We start from the raw sequence: 21,867 nt of genomic DNA on the forward strand, positions 1-21,867 counted from the left end.
ACAAAACCCATGCAGTACCGTTTCAGAAAAATGGATAGAAAAAAAATCAACCTGCCACACTGGGTATTGAACCCGGGATTCCTACATGGCAGTCGAACCCCGATACCACTGAGCTTGATTATCAACTCTACTTGGGTGGATCCAACTAAGTGACAGGTGGAAAAATCATATGCTTATTCTTACATTTAAATGTTTAAGAAATCTAAGTCCTACATATTTATCATCTCAGTTTGAATTTGTTCATCATACTCATTCTCATGTAACCAGAAATCATTCTTCAAACACATTGATTGTTCCAAAATACAACACTAATTCTGGTTTGCGTACATTTCATGTCAGAGCTGCTCATATTTGGAACAATTTATCACCAATGATAAGAACTGATATGGAAAATATGTCTTTGGGACAATTCAAAACAAATGTTCTCATTTCATGTTAAAGTATATTTTATGAATTCCTTGTTGTTATTGCATTTTTATCTCATACTGTATCACTTTTGTGTACTATTATACTAGGTTATACTGTATTATACTATGAATATTATGTTTTGTATTGACTGAGGGCCTGCTTGGAAAGCAGTGCTGGTCACTGAAGTTGTTACCCTCAATAAAGAAAGCATAAACTAAACTAAACTACCATATGCAGTGTAGAAATAATCCGCCTACATAGCAGTCAAACCTCGATACCACTGAGCTATCAACCCTACCATATGGAGTGAGGAAATTCAAGTATATATCATACCATTCCCTATCATGCTATTAGATCTGTGCACGTCTGCTGTTCCTGTGAATCCCGTTACACACAGTTGGGCTATTCCATTTCAATTCCCCTATGGGAGACATAAGCTTAATCTCCCTTAGACTTCTCCGTAGTCCACTTGCCAATTGTGCACTACTCTGGCTATTACATTTAAGCTTAAAACTCTGATTTAATTAATGAGTGCACAATTGATAGATTTTCACAACTGATCTTTTCAGTCACCGTACGCCCTCTGTTTGTTAGCTTCCCAAGTGGACTACTGGCTTTGCCTTGAGAGTTAGGCCAATTTCTGGCCTAACTAAAATTGGTGATGATGTAATGCATCTTTAAAAATGAATCTGGCTTGTGATTGGTCGCCCAGATCTCGTTATTGTTTAAATCCTCCCGACGCGTACTGGTACCATTATAATTATACATGGTACACAACTATCTAGGGAATGCGGCGCTTTTGTGCTGGTGGATGAATGTATGCATCTAGCGCGTATTGTACTACCATGCTTAGTCTTGTTGTTAGATTTTATTGATAAACAAGTATGATTGACAGTGTGTGAGTCCCGGGGTAAAGTTCTGCTTAAAAGTGAAAGTCCATAGTCGGTTTTTCGGATAATAAACTGGCAGATTCTAAAATTAGAATTGTTCAGTATTGAAGTGTCATTATAATTATGCCATTATGATATGTTGCATTCAATAATATAAGCCTCACGTAGGGCCTATACTTTACTTTTACTGTCACAAATATAATTATATAGCCTAAACTTTTTCATAACCATTTTATACTAGTATTTTGATGTACTAAATATCAGTATAATTTCGAGTTCAACTGAATGTGTTCATCATGATTAATAACATTTTTATTTATCAAAAATCGACTATGGCATAGTCTAAATCTCCCTATGCAGTGGATGTAGATTTTAAATGGTGTCAGGTAACCCCATTTGAAATTCACACTCCCTGTGTAGAGATTAATAGGTCATGTCTTTCATAGGGGGTGTATGGATTTTATATTTTCATATGTATTTCCTTATTTGTCAGTATTTACAACTCTCACCATTATCATGCAACTTACCATTTGTGGAACCCTTTCAGATATGTGATCATACAAAGCAATTAGCTGGTCACCTAAATCCTTCCACCTATAAAACACAATGAGATATCAATAAGATTAGTTGTTATGTGAGATGAGCAGGATACTTACTATCACTACTAGATAATCTGTCCACGGGAATTTTTGAACAGCCACTGGTAGCGTACGTAGTAGTCCATCTAAAGTCTGCACAAAAGTAACTCAGCTGTTATAAATACGCCTATAGATTCGAACTAATAATTATTTTCACAATATTTCAACATACAAAGAAGGATGATTTATTTACGCGCATTTTGATACCCCATTTGTCCAATTTTGTTCAATATTGACAATACAGCAGTGTTTTGAAAGAAAAATACCCCAATTTAAAAGTTGCAGTTATTTGTATTGATTTGAAGTAAGCGCGAAGATAATGGCAGGCTTTACGTATTTACAAAACTGGCATTATAACCATTGATCGCTGTAAACTGCAACTTTTAAATTCGGGTATTTTTCTGTAAAAGCACTACTGTGTTGTTAATATTGAACGACATTTGACATTTAATGGGGTATCAAAATGTGTAAATAAATCATGCTTCTCTCTATGTTGAAATACTGTGAAAACAATTATTAGTTCTGAATCTATAGGCGTATTTATAACAGCTGAGTTACTTTTTGTGCAGACTTTATATTGTAACAAAGAAGCTCTACATTAGATATAGGATACTTTACACTTTTAATGGATCAAATTTATCTTCTTAACAACTGGTGTTTATACCATGAAACAACAGTGATTCAAGCACTTCAAACAACCATTTGAGAGATACACAGCCTAGGCTACGGTACACAGTCTATCTAAAATGGTACATTGTGTTCATTCAACTATCCATCTGAGTGTAGGTTGAATACAATATTACTTACGTAAATTTCCTGAGTGTTGTTAGAAATTTCAGCACTGGTGAGTCTGGTTTCACCTGTAAAGCTCTCTTCTTGTCCCTCAGAGTGAGCGCTTCTTTGATCACCTGGTATAATTAATGACAGTTAACATAGTCATAAAACATATGTCATTTTGAGTATATTTAGGAGCACCTAAATAATTCAATAATCAAAGTTTGTCACTGGATTCTTATTACTATTTGTAGCGTTAAAATTTACCATTGGCATTGCCAACTAATAAATAGATTCATTGTGTACATAACCTAGCTGTCCAACTATTCATCACTTGTACAGTAGCCTCAGTAGCTGGAATACTGAGGAAGGCTACTGGGGAAGGCTAATTCTGAAACATAACAATGTTAGGTTGCCGTCTTATATTTGTCTGCTATTCCGTAATATAATCACAACAAAATGATTTAGTAATTATTTTCCACTAGATACATCGTGGTGCGAGTGCAAGAAAAGTCCTATGTGCAATGGTTGCCTCAATTTTAATAAATTTGTTGAAATTAGGGCTGTTGTCGAGTAGAATTTTCATTGTCGACAATCGTCAAATCTCTAGATCTGACGTCGGTAAGTTGTTGACAAAGCAATACATCAATAAAGTCCAAATATTAAGTTCAGAGACCTCGTTATGCATCGTTTATTTACATCAAAATATAACTGTCAATTGCACGTAATCATATCGGTAACTTACCATTACAAAATGAGGTCTATCAATCCGCCCTATCATTGTCATCTTGTGCTCAATTATTATACAGGGTAAAGAAGAATTACGCATCGCACACTAGCACATTTAAACATGAATTTACAAATGGAAACATAACATGCATAGGCAGATATACCAGAGAAAAAACTCTGGACATATCTGCCTGTGCTTGGACTTGAACCCCAGACCTCTCTAAGCTTGTCGGGCGCAGCGCTCTAACCACTGAGCTACACAGACTGTCCCTGATAAACAGGACTCAAGTCTGGTACTTATGGATATGAGCAGTCAAGGGTGAACAGTACAAACAACACATTACACACCAGTGTACGAGATCAATTAATGATGCTTACCCGCCAGCCTAATATAATCATACAAACAGAGGAAGAAACTTACGCATCATACACTGGAACATGGAAACATTCAAACATTACAACTAGCTTCTGCGATATCAAATTAATGCATGTTAATGTTTCCATTTTAAATATCAATATACAATGTGCTAAAGCGGCGCGTAATTACTTCTCTTTACACTGTATATTGATATATTACAAATGGAAACATTAACATCATTAATTTGATCTCGATATGCTAGAAAAAATGTTTGAATGTTTCCATGTTCATATGAGGACCCAGTGTATGATGCGAAGTTTCTTCTCTGTTTGCTCAATTATTACTTTTTTATGTACCTAAAGTTATTTTATGGTAAATAATTGTGATCTCAATCTTATTTCTAATATTTGTAATGACTAGTTTTTGTCGACAATCAGTTCATGCTTGTCGCCAATCGGGAAAATTGCTTTGTTGATAATATGTGACACGATCTGGTCCATGGGGGCCAAAGGAGGCATTTTTGAAAATTGAGTTACTGTAATTATAACATTATGCATACAATAGGCTATCATTTACTGAAAACACCAAAGGTCTAGCATACTTGGTTCTAAAGTTATGAAGTTTTTTGCTGTCTGTTTTCTTATGTATTTTATTGTTTTTTACTCCATATTTTTACCTTTATCTCAGTTTTAAATTTGCCGCCTTTGGCCCCATGGACCAGATCGTGTCACATATTGTCGACAACAGCCCTAGTTGAAATTGCATTTTCAGAGGAATCCCAAAAATTAGACAAATGTTTATCTCTTTTAAGATTGTTCATCAGGTGATTAAAATTGCTCAATCCACACTACCCTTCAAGACTTGACACCTTAAGGTTAGCAACTATTTTAAACTGTCGCGATTTGGTAGTTCACAGCATCTTGTGAATGAAAAATTGCATTGATCATTTCATAGTGAATGTATAGAAGAATTCAAATATCACAGATCAAGTTTTGTAAGTCCTGTGGTTCTTGAGTTATGTTATAAACAGGGCTGAAATAACAACACTTTTGTAAAGTGTACATAACTTGTTAACAACAATAAATCAAGCAAGTTTTCAAAATATATGATTTGTAGAATGAACTATTGCAAAACATCAAAGTGTTATTTTTCAATAATATATTGATTTAGATAATGAAAATTGATTTTTTTTTTTGGCTGCTTCGACCAACAATACATCTTGTACCCTTAACAGTGCTACAGATTTTAGATGACAAAAAGCAGCTATTGTACATACTTCTTTCTTTCTTTCACTCACATGACGATATGAAAGGGGCAGTCTTCAGCAAACGGCTCTTTTCAGAGCCACCAAAACTTACAAAATCAGCAGATAGGCGAGATCTGCTTGTTTCTGTAGACAAGGGGCAGTCTTCAGCAAACGTCTCTTTTCAGAGCCACCAAAACCTTTATATTAGCAGATAGGCGAGATCTGCTTGTTCTCTGTTGACAAGGGGCAGTCTTCAGTGAACGACTCTTTTCAGAGTCATCAGTAGACAAGGGGCGGTCTTCATGTCTTAATCTTAGGTACTTTGTCCTGAAGAAGTCAGAGCTACTCCTTACGAAAGCTTGACAGTTATAAACTTGTCCGACGGAGAACCCGCTAAAAACCCACTAATTGTGACGATATGAAGTATATGATTTCTGGTGTTTTGTTAACCCCATGCTTTGAATTTTGAGGTAAAAGATATGATATTATTCACGTGGACGAAAGAGATAACAGACAAACTCCAAACAGTCAAAAGTCTCAGCATCACCCGATAATGAGGGCCGATTGTTCCATGAAATGCGACAGGCGAAACCGCTACACATGCACCGTGTAGTTTTACGGTCTTTCGCTTAAAACCTGAAGATATGCAAAGCTCCATCGCGTATGAAGGCACGCAACGTTGGCGTGATTGGTAGACACGGCACGATGGAACAATTGGCCCTCATGAATATGCGAGAATTCACAGCATACATAACACGGGGACTTTGACTGATTGCGAATGGTCTGTAGTAGTCAGTGGTTATTCATCTTTACCTTGTCAGCATCCTCTTTCTTGACTTTGGCATTATGGATGGAATCATTACTGGAGGTAACAAAAACAAACAAACATAACAATATTTAAGATGTAGGGCTATAATTAGTTTTCCCTTTTACTTACAGTGTTTTTTATACATATTTTTTAATTTCTTTGAACAAAATCTTGATGTTATTGGGCTGTACCATGATGCAGGGTTGCCAAAAGATTGCTGCCTTAATCACAGGTCAAATAATCGAAAAGTCACCCAATTTTTCTCTTAACAATTGGCTTCTATAGCACAGCAAACTACCAAAGTCGCAGGAGCCAATGTTAAAAAGTCACCAATTTTTTTCTTAACCATTGATTTCTATGGGACAGGAAATTGTCAAAAATCGCAGGGAAAATCAAAAGTCGCCCAAATGGACACCAAATTGTGGGTTTGGCAACAATGATACAGCGTGTCCCAAAAGTAACTTAACATTGTGAATTTGCCATATCTCAAATATTTCCTACTTCATACCAAAATGGAGAACATATTCACATAGATTGATCTTTTAGAATTATTCTGATACCAAAAACAGCATTATTGATAACCCCTTGACCTTACTGTTCGACTGTTCATATGTGTGTATCAAACCCACAAAAGCAAGCTCATAATTATATTCCTTGTAAAAGCACATGAATGATGTGCTTCCATGAACAATAGAGTTGGTTCACTCACTGCACACGCTACATTTAGGTATGAACATTCATAGATTACATGGCCTAGCGTAAGCGTGACTGCTGTTTTAGATTATAATTAAGATACATTGACAATATAAAACTTTACTTTAAAACAGTTTAAGTGAAGATGGATTTCCTATAGATCAACGGATTCAGATCGTATGGTTCTTTGCCGAGACAAAGTTGGACAAACTCACTCAAGCAAAGTTTAAGGAACATTTTAATGTAAATTATGCACCCAGCCGAAATACAATCCAGCAACTAGTGCAGAAATTCCTATCAACTGGATCTGTTCATGATCTATCTCGGGCATGACGTGGAAGAACAGGAAGATCGGCTACAAACATCGATGTCATACGAAGAGCGGTGGCGAAAAGCCCAAGGCGATCAGTACGTCGACTTTCAATGGAAAACAACGTACCGCGTACAACTGTTCATCGAATCCTCAGAAAAGATCTTAAGCAATTTCCATATAAAATCCAGATAAAACAGAAAATGAAGATTACGCATTGAATACAAACAAACAATCAAACAAACACAGCAAAATTAAACAAAACAGATTTTAAAACGATAACACGATATATCATGTTATCACGTCTCAAATGATGAGACTTAATTTGAGTTTATAAAAGTAGGTTTTACGGTACGGTAGATATACTTTAATTTCATGCCAACGGGTCATAACCACATAGGCATGATTGGTATCATAACATTTCTAAAAGAATTATCTACATACTGTGCCATTTTTGTAACAACACTATTAGCCCAACGCAAGTTATGGCAAATTCACAATGTTAAGTTACTTTTGGGACACCCGGTATTTGAAAATTTGCATAAATGGGCTGCTCTGAATGTTTACAGGTCTACTTACCAGTGCCTAAACATATGGTAGCTGTCCTTTCTAAATGATGGTTGCTCTGAAAAGATTTGATCTCGAAGAGCTAAACCTGCAATGTAAAACAGTCAATAGGGTTATCAAATTAGGTAACAATGTATGAATTTCAATCAGGTTTCCCATTGAAAATGTTTGGCTATGATATGTTATTATCCATCCAGGCAGTAAAAGATAGATTGATTGCTTGATTGATTCAAGCAATGGGCTATTGCAGTTGAAATCCATAAATCCCCAATGGAAGACATGACCTTAATCTTCCACACATGGAGTTTGAATTTCTAATGTGGTTACTTAAATGGGTGACTCCATTTGAAATCTACACCCTGTGTGGGAGATTAAGGTCATATCTTCTACAGGGTGTGTATGGATTTCAACTGGAATAGCCCAAAGTCCCTTAGCTGGTCATCTACTTATATCATGAAAACATGAACCCAATTTACTTTATACTCTATGAAATGCCCTGGGGGCGTTGCATTTTCGAAAAGGGGATGTTTATTAGAAGTGAATTTTCAATGAAAAAAACTCATGCAATACAACTTCTGGTTTGTAATAAAACATGGCGGCGTACAGTGTCTTAGCTAGCCACCCATCTGCCAATAATTTAAGATGGGGAGTTTGCTCCTGGGACGGACAAAATGAATGCCTTTGACAGATGCTACATTATAATTCTTGGTGTTGAGGCCATAGCAACGCATATTTGAACTCTTTAAACCCCCAATGAACTGTAGAAGTTTGGTAAATGTTTTAACGGTCAAATTAGGAAATTAGGACCACATCAGAAAATGCTACAAAATTAGATCTGTAAGTGCATTTTTATGCAAGAACACAATGTATTCAGTTAAATATATGAACATTCTACTATAGGTGGTAATGAAATGGATGAAAATGCAAGTTGGAATAGGGTGTGTCCATGCAATTTTGCGATCATGACATGCCAGTTTTAAGCTTACTTACAATGCTTACATGCTATGGCATGGAAATTTCTGCATTTTAATCACCTGTTCTTTGAAAGAAGATGGGGGATTTATAGAGTAAATACAGTATTTGCATGTACCATACTTACCTTTAGTGTAGACATGGTCTCGTTCAAGGGCTTTGCAGATGTAATAAAGGCATGCTGATTGAAAACAAAAAGAAAATAAGTCACAAATTAAGAGTAACAAGCATTGACAACAAATACAATAGGCGTTCACATCAAGTATTTATGAGCTTATTTGAAAGGTGGGAGACCCTATTGACAATAAAAAAAGCGCAACGATTTATAGAGAGCTATGCACAGGCACAGCACCTAGACATTGATGCACAAGCCTCAGCACAGATTGTCGCTGACCACTGAATAAGCCTGTGTTTCTAGCACTTCACAGATTAACCCATGTTGGAAATCTAACCTGGTTGGTGGAAGGTGGTGTGACTCAAATAGACCATTACTTACATACCGTATTTCGTCGAATAAACGCCCCCGGGGGCGTTACATTTTCCCAAGGGGGGCGTTTATTAGAGGTCATTTTTAGCACGAAAATTCCCGTTAAAATCATTAGTAGCTTAAAAGTCACGCTACAATGACGAACTATGACCTTTTGACACTGACTTTTGGTTCACTTCCGGGTTCGGATGCAGATTTTCGCCATTTATTGCTGCTATATCGACCATGTGAGCAACTTGGTAAGCTTACTACACAAGATAGCATGGAAATATCGAATTTTGAAACATCTTTGAAAAAAGTGGTGGGGGGCGTTTATTCATTGTCATTGAGTGCATATAGAACAGTACAAAGTTGGTCCAAACAAGGCCAGTGTTTCTAGAACAAATTAAACCTTGTTGAAAATCTACCTTGGTTGGTGGTAGGTGGTGTGATTCAAATAGAGCACTTACTTGCATTATTATGTTTTGATGAATCCAAGTGTGTGAAAATATTGGATCCAACACATATAATGATAAAATTGGATGCTTTACGCCCAATATTTATTGGTCTATGAGTGTTAAAATATTGGACTCGACTGCGCCTCGCCCAATATCTTAAAACTCATAGCTTGACCAATAAACATGGGCTCAATCGATCCAATTTTATATCATAGTCATTGAGTGCAAAGAACAGTACAAAGTTGGTCCAAACATTGCCAGTGTTTCTAGAACTTTACAAATTATGCCTTGTTGAAAATCTACCCTGGTTGGTGTTAGGTGGTGTGACTCAAATAGAGCACTTACTTGCATAGTCATTGAGTGCATATAGCACAGTACAAAGTTGGTCCAAACAAGGCCAGTGTTTTTGATTACAAGTTAACCCTTGTTGAAAGGCTACCCTGGCAAGTGGTAGGTGGTGTAAGTCCAAAGCAACTGTTCCAATCTTGAACCACAGTGTGACATCAGTAGAATCCAAACTTGCTGCCTGTATTGGAGAACGAGATTGCGGTATATTATAATCTAGAAACACTACATCAATTATTTTACATTATGAATATGTATGAAAGATGTTGGCACCCACGCCAAGGCTACCAAGTGTTGTGAAAAAAACTGTTCTTCTGTTCATTGAATGTAAATGTGTGTTAATTCTTATGAGTATAATTTAGTATTATCTCAATCTGATAAGAAGTTCTTTCCTTCTGGACTTGTGGCAGGCCTTGCAGAAATTTTTAATTATCACTTTCCCTCTGGGCAAGTCCACATAAAAATCAACTTGCCCGACTTGATATTTTACTTGCCCTGTTCTCTTACACATTTATATATTAGGAATACATTTATAATTGCATATTATATAATTTTAAATAATTTATATATTAGGAAAAGCCATGCTTGAACCAGATCACAGTCTTCCAATGTGTTACATATGTCATGCATCTTACCTCTAAATAATGTTCCATTGCTGTACTGAGATCATGCCTCTGGAATGCTATGCTTCCCAAGTTCTTGTAAGTGGAATACTTGAGAATCAGCCCAGGTTGCACAAGACCACCAGGTTTCTCAGGGTCCTCTGGTGGTTTGGCCTATTTGAAAGAAGGACATAATAGGAAAGTACAGTTGAGACTGCATTAGCCCATAAGCTGCCACTACGCATAAGACCTGTGTGCATCTCTGATCAGTGAGAGGTGATGGTGATGCTAATGAGAGCTAATGAGACACAAATGTCGCAAAAGACCATTGAACTAAAATTGCTCCTCTTATATCGTAGTATCTCAAAAGGCTGCCTTGTGCCATTGTGTGAATTTTATTATCATTGTTGTATTCCATATTATCATTTTATATTTCAGCATGCTCTTTTTTTATGAGACTGTAATATTGTGATTATAATAATATTAAATCAGGCCACGACAAATCGCCTGTCCGATAGCCCGGGGCAATTGATTTTTTGTTCAAGCAATTGAAAATATAAACACCTCCGTCCGATCGGGCAACCAAATTTCAGATAAACTTACATGTAAATTAACACCAATAAAAGTCGGCAAACAAAGTAGAACATTACCTCAACATCCTCAAGTGTGACTATCAATTTTTATCAAATCCTAGACATTATTTATTTAAACAAAAAAGTGTAATCACATGCATGTACAATGCATTAAAATCATACTTCCCGTATACAGTCGCCAAATGTTTACAATGATTCACGAGTCGCCATTTTTTCCTGCCAAGTCATATTTGGTCATTTGTTACGATAAACGTTATTGGCTAATAGCCCGTTTTTTTTATTTATCATGATTTTCATCGTCCAATCAGTGTTACTCTAATGTTTTAGTTCGGTAAACATTTTTACAGCTCTCTCAAAATTAATACATTAAGTTAATTTCACAATGTATCTCATCTCAATTAGATGACAATAAAACAAAATCACACAAGGCAGCCTTTTTCAGATACGACAGTATGTGATGCACACAGTGATATTATGAATGCTATGTGTCCTAGTCATAGGCTTCAACATAAAAATTCAAGTTTGAGATATTTTCTCAAAATATCAAAAGCTATCTCAAGAACCACTGAACCAATACTGGGCTTGTTTGTACTTGTTTTAATGAATTTTTCATGCTGATTCCTAATATGGTGATGAAAATGTACAATTCTGAAATTTTTTAATTAATAAAATTGATACTTGTCATTTGCAGTCAACACCCGCATAGAGGGAGTTAACACATGGAATTAATTATATCTTACACTCATCAGGAGGTGTGAGTTAAGGAGTTGGTGGAAGACTCTCTCTGCATCTTGGTGGTTCCCTGTTCTCTGCAAACCCAAGGCTTTATTGTACAAAGCAAACCCATTGGCCTCCTAAAATAACAACAACAATAACAATATTACTCACTGGATATAGACAAACCTTACATAAAAGAAAACACCAAATTGTATTAGGAATAAACCCAGATGTATTAGGAATACATTATGAATACACCCAAATGTATTTAGAATACATCCAATGTCGTAGAAATACACCCACCTCTAAATGCACCATGGGAATAGTGGAAATCTGGAAGTGCAGACTATCAATATCCTAGCTCACCTTGAACTATTTGTCTAAACTAATAAACAAAAACAGGCTATTGTATTACAAATCTGTAAAATGTGTAAATTGGCCATTATTGAAAGGGGATAATTACTTTTTATGAGATGTTTATTTTACAAGAACATTTTATACATCTGAACCAAGATCTGTAACAGTTGGTGTGCCTCAAGGCTCAATTTTGGGTCCTCTTTTGCAGGTAGCTTACCTGTGCTTCCTTGGTACTTTCATACTGAGGTTCCACATCACTCTCATCACTGCTGCTATCATTTAGTGCACTTATCTGGATCTGAAGGCAAAATTAATCAATTGATTGTGGTGTTAAAAACCTATATGGATTTATTTGAGCTTGGCACATATATATTAGACAGGCCCTGCCAAAGTTCTAAGATCATTGCTCATTGCATTGCTCACACAGTCAACACTATTAAATCTGTCACATTTTTTTTTAATCTCAGAACATTTTTGCCTACCAGTAGGTATCCCAGGCAAACCTTAGTTAACACATTTGCTAGTCAGCGAATTTCCCCGAGACCGGGGCCCAAACACAATGCATATTTACATAGAAATTTGAAATTTTTTTGAGAACAGGTCGGTGAAGGAAACCTACATAAATATGTTTTCTATACTTCACTTGACCCAAATATATGATTTTTATGGTGATAATCAAGTCGCACATGGAATTTTAGAGGATTTTGATAGCAGTTCCATTAAAAAAAGCTGATATCGCCATGAGACTAAGATCTAGATACACCCCTAAATGCCGTTTTGGGGAATTTTGCTAGCAGAATCTTTTTGATGAAAGTCAATCTTTGACAAGATGTAACTTTGTTGTTACGGAAAGTGCTATGACAAAAATGTTTTCAGTTTTGGCTTTCTTTACTCAAGGGCTTTAATTTGATATGTAACATGATGCAGTTTGATGGCAAATTTGAATTCACCTAGCATACCTACTACCAATGTGTCAGCTTTTAAGAAGGTTTTTAAGTTTTTCTAAACATTTAAACATCTGTTTAAATTCTTGGGCAAACATATTCAGCTTGCAAGGATACATGGTGTCAATGTAATACATCCACTATTATACAATAATCTTGAAAGTTACTGCAATAACTTACCATCCTGCCTCCAGTCACTCTACCAATATATATCTTAGGTCCCAGAATTTGAGAATGTCATTTTCCTTTCAGTGCCCCAGTACCTATAAAATATATTAATTATTAATGTAATATTAATAATCAGACTGTGTAGACTAGAGTCCGAAGTTTACCGTTTTCTAAAATCCATTTTCCGTGTTATAATCTGTGTGGCAAAATTTGTAAATCCGTGTCATGAATAAAGCTGAAATGTATAAACAATGATATTAATGTCACAATAAATTAGGGGTTCATTCATAGAATTAAGGGCATGATCGCTGTTTATGCCCGAGGCGTGAGCCGAGGGCATAAATCAACGATCATGCCCGAAATCCTATGAACGAACCCCGTTCATACATACCCAACATTCTGAACATTGTTAGCAATCCAAAACAAATGAAAATAATAAGGTTTACAAGTTTAAATAACATTTTCATACCGTTTTCCTTCAAAAATTGGGAGAAAATGAGTAGGCCTACTTGCAGGAAGCAGCTCGTGAGGTCAACGGCCGGGAGTCAACGCGTTCATCTCTTGCGCTCCGCGTGTGACGGGCGAGGTGACATGCGCGTGTACGCAACACTAGCAAATCGTGGATCGCGTTAATTGGGTTCCAACGCTGCGTGGCGCAGCTTGTTTATGTTTTCTGCGTACTGGTCATAAACGGTATTTATGACCAGCAAAAAAGGGCGCAAATCCAATCAGAAACGTCGTTATATCGTGAGTATGTATGAAGTGTTCAATATCGCGATCAATATGCTCTGATTGGAATATTCTCACGATAATAGGTCGGCTGTTACGATGTTTGGAGGGATATAGGGGGTTCATGCCTTGGTAATATACCTTTATTTCGGTATTATTAAACAGTATTTTTATCATAAAAATTGACATACACAACTGATTGTTTTTAACATTTATTTCTCTTATCTTTTAACAATTTTTGTCAAACTATACAAAAATATAATTTTCCGTGTTATACCTCCGATGCCGTGATTTTCTTCCGTTTTCCGTAAAACAGAAAACTTCGGACTCTAGTGTAGACCTCCAAGAAATGTTGAACTATCAAATTTTACTAAGTGTACCTATTCATCTGTGACATGTGGCAAGGAATTTCTCAATTCTATTGAGTCAGCTCCATGACTTTACCACCTCACGTAATAAAAACATCCAAACAGATTGTGTTATCATGGGTTTTTCAAAGGTGTTCGATGTAGTGTCTCACAACAGGATATTGCTCAAGCTTAAGCAGTACGGTGTAGGTGGTATGGTCAATAAATGGATTGCAGCCTTTCTGAAAGGGAGAAAACAGCATGTGGTTGTTGGAGGTGATCATTCTCAATGGTCTAGTGTGGAGTCCGGAGGTCCCCAAAGAACAGTTTTAAGCCCTTTATTATTTTTGACACATATTAACGATCTCCCTGATAATCTCCATTCAAATGTGAGATTATTTGCAGATCATTGCGTCATTTATAATAATATATCATCTGCCAAGGATGCCGAAATCCTCCAAAAAGACCTGGAGTCTCTCTCCTTTAGGCAAAAGTGCTGGCAAATGAAATTCAATGCCCAGCAGTGCTTTGTCCTCTGGATTCCAGCTTCTAGAACACCTCTCATAACCAAATACAAACTGGGTAATAATACACTTCAAGAAACAAGAACTCATACCTATCTGGGAGTAGATATTCAGGATGATCTCAAATGGAATACACATATAAACAGAATCACATCAACAGCAAACAAAACCCTGCGTTTTGTTCGTCCTAATATGGGTTCATGCACCAAGGAAATCAAGTCTTCTGACTATATGACCCTGGTACGCCCCACAGTCGAGTATTGCTCGGCTGTGTGGGACCCATATACTCATGATCTTACAACAAAAGTAGGTAAAGTTCAAAGAAGGGCGGCCAGAATAGTCCACAAAAATTATGACTGGAAAATAAGTGTACAAGGACTCATACATGTACAGCAGCTGAAATGGGACAACTTATCAACAAGAAGGAAAGCAAATAGACTGGGTATACTACATAAAGCCATAGGGGGCATCTCGCTCTCCCGGTGCAAAATTACCTGACGCCAGCCCAACGGCGAACCTGCAGATCAGGAGTCAATAGAGCAACACGCCAGAATTGACTGTCACAGATTTTCATTTGTTAACCGAACAATAAGGGACTGGAACAAACTCCCTAACAACATATCATCAATATCCAACCCGGAAGACTGTAAAACTGCCACCATTGATTACCTGTGTGTGCAGGACAGTCACATGAAGGACTAAGTTATCTACTGCGCACAAAGTGTTATCTCGTCAAGGGATTGATTACCTGTGTGTGCAGGACAGTCACATGAAGGACTAGTTATCTACTGCGCACAAGTGTAATCTCGTCAAGGGATTGATTACCTGTGTGTGCAGGACAGTCACATGAAGGACTAAGTTATCTACTGCGCACAAGTGTTATCTCGTCAAGGGATTGATTACCTGTGTGTGCAGGACAGTCACATGAAGGACTAAGTTATCTACTGCGCACAAGTGTAATCTCGTCAAGGGATTGATTACCTGTGTGTGCAGGACAGTCACATGAAGGACTAAGTTATCTACTGCGCACAAGTGTTATCTCGTCAAGGGATTGATTACCTGTGTGTGCAGGACAGTCACATGAAGGACTAAGTTATCTACTGCGCACAAGTGTTATCTCGTCAAGGGATTGATTACCTGTGTGTGCAGGACAGTCACATGAAGGACTAAGTTATCTACTGCGCACAAGTGTTATCTCGTCAAGGGATTGATTACCTGTCTGTGCAGGACAGTCACATGAAGGACTAAGTTATCTACTGCGCACAAGTGTTATCTCGTCAAGGGAAGTTAAGCAGTATTTACGAAGAAGCAGAAGAAGAAGAAGTAGAAGCTGACACATTTTTTTACAGTGAAACTGTAATTCAAACTTGTATGATATTTTGATTTGTTTTATTTATTTCAACTGTTTAACCTTGATGCAAAAGTAAACATTGATAAAAGTAAGCATAGGAAAATGCGCTATTTTTTAGAGCAAAATGCGAACGCCAGTGTTTAAAAATGCGCAATTTGATGTGCAATTTGCGCATTTTTACCAATATGCGTGATTTTCTTCCCAAAAAGTTCAAATATATGCAATATTAAATATTTTTTAATGTTTTTCATTCTATATTTTCTTGCAAATTTTTGCGACGGCCTATTTACGCAACTTTTTTAAACACGGATTGCGTTGCAGATCATTATGGATTTTAGTAAAAACTTCAGGTTTTTGGAAAATGCGTACTTGAAAAATTGTTATTTTGGGCAAATCTTAAAATTCGCGGTCAGAGCTAAAATGCATGATTGTACCCAAAATGCGCAATTTTTGGCCTTTTTTTCGCATCACACATTTTCCCTGTCCTTAGATAAAAGTAATGATTCCAAATTGGATAGAGAGCGAAAATGGACTCGGTAGAAATCAGTAACTGTCAGGAGTGAAGAAATATTTAAAGCAGTTGGGGAATTTAAGTCAAACAAGGTTACCATTCAGAAAACTTCCGCCAAGGAAACGTTGACCGATTCAATTTCTGAATTTTGGCATAATCATGTTCGTTCTCTTGCAGTGCAAGGACGTTTTTATGATCTCCTTTCCAAGGAGTCTTCCTGCACTCTCTGGCGTAGCATCATTTTCAATCTTCCTTCGAGAGTCAGCAAATTTTTGGTTAACGCCCTTGGCGACTCTCTGAACACAAGGGTCAACCTTGCTAGGTGGGAGTAAATCTGTTTCCAACAAATGTTTACATTGCTGCAACAAAGAGACTCTCAATCATGTTCTAAATACCTGTAAAGTCTTCCTGGACCAAGGTCGTTATACTTACCGTCATAATAGTGTTCTGAAATGTTTTATTTCTATCGCACGAGCTGGCCTCGGAAGATTCGGATGCAACCATTTTTCATGACATTCCAGGTGAAGCTGGTTTTGCCGGTGTCACTACCATTCCTACTGAATGTTCTCCAACCAACCTCAAACCTGATCTGGTAATTCTTTGGAAGAATCTCAGGAAACTTTTGATTGTTGAACTGACCGTTCCCTTTGAGCATGGTATTGACAGGGCCCATCAGTTGAAGCTCAATAAGTATGCGCCTCTTATTTCTGATATTCAGGAAAGGATTTCGATGTTACTTACATTCCTGTTGAAGTTGGCACGAGAGGTTTCATTTCACAAGATAATGCTGACAGGCTCAAATCATTCCCTTCTTTAGTTCACTCCCTGATTTGTTTCAAGGATTTCCGCGACAAGGTTTCCAAATTGTCCATCATTGCCTCTTTTGTCATTTACCATGCCAAAGACGAAAGGTCTTGGGACCAGTGCAATTTGCTCAGTGCATAATGAGATAAAAAATGAAATCTTATATTTTTTATGTCTTTTAATATTGCTATTTCCAGTGCTTATGTGACACGATCAAGGGGAATGAGTCGGATGTCACTAACATTGATTTTGAGATATTAGCAAAGAAAGTGTTAAAATTCTTTTGTTTTGTATTGTTTTCAGCAATTGATAAAGTGACGTAACTTTGCAAAGAAAAGTCGTATCAACTTGGGGTTTTCAGTTTCTGAAAGCTCTAAATGTCTTACGTGTAAAACTCATTTTCGACCAGGGTCGACATGTCATGTGACTCATTGCCCTTGACCATGTCACATATTTTTTATACTGTATTTGTCCGCCCTGTATGATCTTTTAATTATATGATCTGTCCTGGGCTTATTGTATTCCTTTATTGTTTAATGGTTTTATATGTATTTTGATAATAAAGTGATGTGATCTCTCAGGGTGGTCTATAGGAAAAGATCGCCCTCCCAGTTTGAGTTTGTAAGCGATCTTTTCCTTTAGACCACCCTTGCTATATACTATTACTAGGGACTAAATTATTACTTTTGCATCAAGGTTTACTTTTGATCAAGGTTCAACAGTTGCCAAACACTTTGAAGTCAAGGTTTAATGTATTGTTAAAACAACTTTTTGAAAACAAGTGAAAAAGTTTTTGTCTCAAAAACAATTTAAAGATTATCGGCAGAAAAGCAAGTTAAACATACCCAGTAGCGTATCGTGCCCCCACCCCCCATAAATGGCTTGTGCCCCCCCCACCCCGATCAGACCAGGTGCCCCCAATCATGGTCGGTGCCCCCCCCCCATATGCTACACCACTGAGTCTGAATTAGGGGTTCATTCATATATTTTCATGACTAAACTGTTGTTTAAATGCCCATTTCTTATTTCATCAAAATATAACCAAAAAATACCAGTAACATGATTTTCCTTCATTTTCCCTACCCGGTGATCTCACATTCGGGACACCGGGCATAAACGCTGTTTATGCCAGGCTCTCGACCACTCATGCGCGCTATTAGCTAGCGTGTATGTATGACCATACCTTCATAAAATCAGCATCACTTCCATTACATAACATGATCAGATGAGTGAAAAGTGGCAAAGAATTTGTGAAATGTGGGATTTTTTGATGAAAAATATGTATACTTTTTTGTGTTTGTCGAGAAATTCACTATCTTGAATTTAATGCAAAATTACATCATGCAGTAAAATACTGTAAACCGCACTTGAAAGTGCTTGATACGCAAGTGTAAATTACCGTCAAAACGTGCGTACATCAAGTGCTGCGCGAAAGTTTTGGAGCTTTGCATCACCGGTTAAAATTGCATTCAGCTCTTTTGCGTTAAAAATTGCGAAAAAAAATGGATTTCAGAACAAAATTAAGCTTGTTCGAAAAAAAAAGGTATGTTTGTATAGCTAAAAACATGTTTAATCTTGATACGAAAGTTTAATTTGATAAATTCATAATTTTGGCTGGCTTAAATCATGTAAATAGCTCGGGTGGTCTCGAAAGAAAAGATCGCCAGTTCATGACTGAGTTTGTTCCCGACCCCAATCCTATTAGTGCCGTACTATTACGCCGACTTTCGTATTCGGCGAGGAGGACGATTTCGACCTCCTGGTTTGTTTACAAACAGAGAGGTAGACAAAAGACCGTTCCGCTTGTCCAAACACTCAAGTATCAGAAGGATGGTCCACAATAGCATGATTCACGTAACATGAATAGGGATTAAAAAGCTGTCACGTAGAACCATGTGCTTCTATTGTCCAATTTGCCATCAAGATTTCATATGGAAACAGTTCAGACCCAGAACAGGATCATGTCAGAAATTAATATTTTGTTCTGGGTCTGATTATTCGGACTAAATCCTATTACTCATTCCGTTTATTATTTGCATGTGTGGCACATTCTTTGTTGAACCATGGTTTATGAGTATTCTTACCTACCTAGCTGAACACGGATGAGAAACACTTTTATTTTTGACACAGCCACAGTACCACTGCACTGGTACAGTGTGCAAGGCTGCAGAATTTTGCACTGCTGACAATTCGCCAACTATTTTTGTTGTATTGAAGCAAGTAAACCTTCAATCTGGATCATCGCGACTGCTTATCTTAAGTAGTAGGACTCTAACATTCGATAGAACAATTAGTTTTAGGCTTACCTATTGCTTGAAATGAAATATCTTCTGTTTTTTGAGATTTTTTTGTTTTTGTTTCGCCCGGTGACTTGAGCCTGGGCGATATCGATGTTTACTCCGTACCCCGTCGTGTTGGGCAAACCGATATTACGGTGGGAGAATCCCCAATCCACCTGTTGACCTAGGACACTTTTTGAATTTTTTAACATAGCTTCGAAAGGAGCTGGGTCCCAAATATACTGGGGGTCATAAATTTCTGGAAAGAAAAATAGGGGGGGTCATTCAATTTTTTATGACCAAAATGTAGGGAGTGACAAGATCTGACTGAGACGAATATATCGTTGAAGGAACTTGAACTGTTGCCGCAATTTTATTGATGCACTGTGAAACTTTTTGTAAATTTGGGACCCCTCCCCCTTCCGAAGAAAATGCCAGCCCCACTTTGAAGGTATATTTGCAGGGAAGTGTCCAAAGACCCCATCGCCCAAAGACTTCCTTAGGCCCATTTTTCCTCGGCACCCAAAGACCCTCATTTTTCCATTTAAAGGAGGATTTCGTGTTCCTAGCATCCTCTTTTATAACATTTTTCAGTAGATATCCACGAAAAAAGTTTATTCCCAAAATTTCAGTTGATTCCAATTTTGCGTTTGCGAGTTATGCATGATTTATACCGTACGTATGATAGGCCTATACACTCAGTGCTCCATAGGCCACTGCTGTAATTCAAATTTGACGATATTTTTGCAAAACGAATTAATCAAGAAATATTTGGTACATAAACATTGTGTAGCCAAAGGTTTCCAGTTGTATAAAATCTCACGAAATGCCCTTTTAAACACCAACGAGTCATCTATAGACAGGGCCGTTCCTCGGCCTTGCCGCCCGAGGCAAAGCCTCTCCCTGCCGCCCCACCAAAGCATACCAAAAAAGTGTTGATGGGGTTACCCCCTTGAAAACTCCCAGGGCTAGGATACATAATGATCCCCTTCCCCCCAAAAAAGATAAGGCTTACCACCAATTGATTTTGGTTATAATGAAATTGAATATCGGTCTTAAATTGATTAATGATGATTCTGTGCGAAAAATCTGGACTTTCTTCACTTGGAGGGGCGCAGAATCGATCCTGAATTGTCAATTCGGCGAAGGGGGCGCAAGGGGCGCCACCCTAAAGGTGGTGCACGTGCCCCACCTCAGTCCCCCTCGCTACGCCACTGTCAAGTTGTTGTTTTTCGCGCTATTTTTTGTTTCTCTTTTCGCCCCTTAATTTTCCCTCCCATTTGTTCCTTTTATCCGCCCTCATTTTTTCTTTCCTTTTTCCCCCTTTTTTGCGCCCCTCTACGTTTGCCGCCCTAGGCGACCGCCTTACCTGGCCTAATGGTCGGAACGGCCCTGTCTATAGACCGCCTATCAATGATTTTTTTTTACTTCTATTGAAATATTGAACAAAGTCATTTGAAGGCAAGAATCCAATTTTCAAGGATTCTTTTGGCTCTCACCTAAAGACCTGGTCATCATGGTCATATTCTCACCCAATGCCCACTAGATCCAAACAGTCCATCTCTCACCCAATCATACATTTTGCTCTCACTGAATGCCAAAAATCATGCTCTCACAACCCTATATCCATTTTAATTTTGTTGGTGCAAAAGATCCAACTTCTCAAAATAAGGTCAATTTTCAGTGCGGAGAATAGTTTCATTTAGAGGGTAGTCCACTTTTTACAACAAAGTAAATTGTTCACAAAAACAGGTCCATACTCCACAGTTCAAAAACACAGGCCCTTAAAATAACAACATGATGCAGTCATGTCTACAGTAGGATTCACCACGACCTTTGCAGGACTTAAACCCCATTATAAGGGATCTAAAATGAGCGTTTATGGCGTTTCGACAGTATTTTTTGTGGGACATGAGAGCATCTCAGACGTATCGAATTACATTCTGAATACGAAGCATGTCTTTCTGATATCAAATATTTTTCATTTTTTGAAAATCACGATATAATACAAATTTTATGACAAAATATAAAAATTGATATTTTTCAAATTTTTGATATATAACAGTCCTCGAAGTAAATTTCATAAATCTAATGATATATTCTTAAAGTGTATACATGTAGCTGGGAGGAAAAATGACGATCAATTGAAAATTTTGACCTTTCATATTGAAGATATGGATTTTTTCCCAAAAAGACCTAATTTGTTTTGGTGTTTTGGGAAAAAATCCATATCTTCAATACGAAAGGTCAAAATTTTCAATTGATCGTCGGCTTTTCAT

General features: G+C 37.3%; 1 protein-coding gene across 1 annotated transcript in view; it reads right to left on the reverse strand.

Annotated features, from left to right (window-relative positions):
- The window catches only part of LOC140166601 (calcineurin-binding protein cabin-1-like), a 60,420-nt gene extending 40,720 nt beyond the window's left edge, over positions 1-19,700 (reverse strand). The window contains 11 exon segments of the mRNA XM_072190103.1: positions 1,826-1,892; positions 2,744-2,844; positions 5,857-5,905; positions 7,434-7,509; positions 8,521-8,574; positions 9,663-9,843; positions 10,298-10,438; positions 11,598-11,711; positions 12,149-12,229; positions 13,056-13,138; positions 19,616-19,700. Coding sequence (XP_072046204.1) covers positions 1,826-1,892; positions 2,744-2,844; positions 5,857-5,905; positions 7,434-7,509; positions 8,521-8,574; positions 9,663-9,843; positions 10,298-10,438; positions 11,598-11,711; positions 12,149-12,229; positions 13,056-13,058 — 867 coding nt within the window. The 5' untranslated portion in view covers positions 13,059-13,138; positions 19,616-19,700.
- Between the last annotated feature and the right edge of the window lie 2,167 nt (positions 19,701-21,867).

The sequence above is a fragment of the Amphiura filiformis genome, chromosome 12, assembly GCF_039555335.1.
Source record: "Amphiura filiformis chromosome 12, Afil_fr2py, whole genome shotgun sequence".
In the NCBI taxonomy this organism is placed as follows: domain Eukaryota; kingdom Metazoa; phylum Echinodermata; class Ophiuroidea; order Amphilepidida; family Amphiuridae; genus Amphiura; species Amphiura filiformis.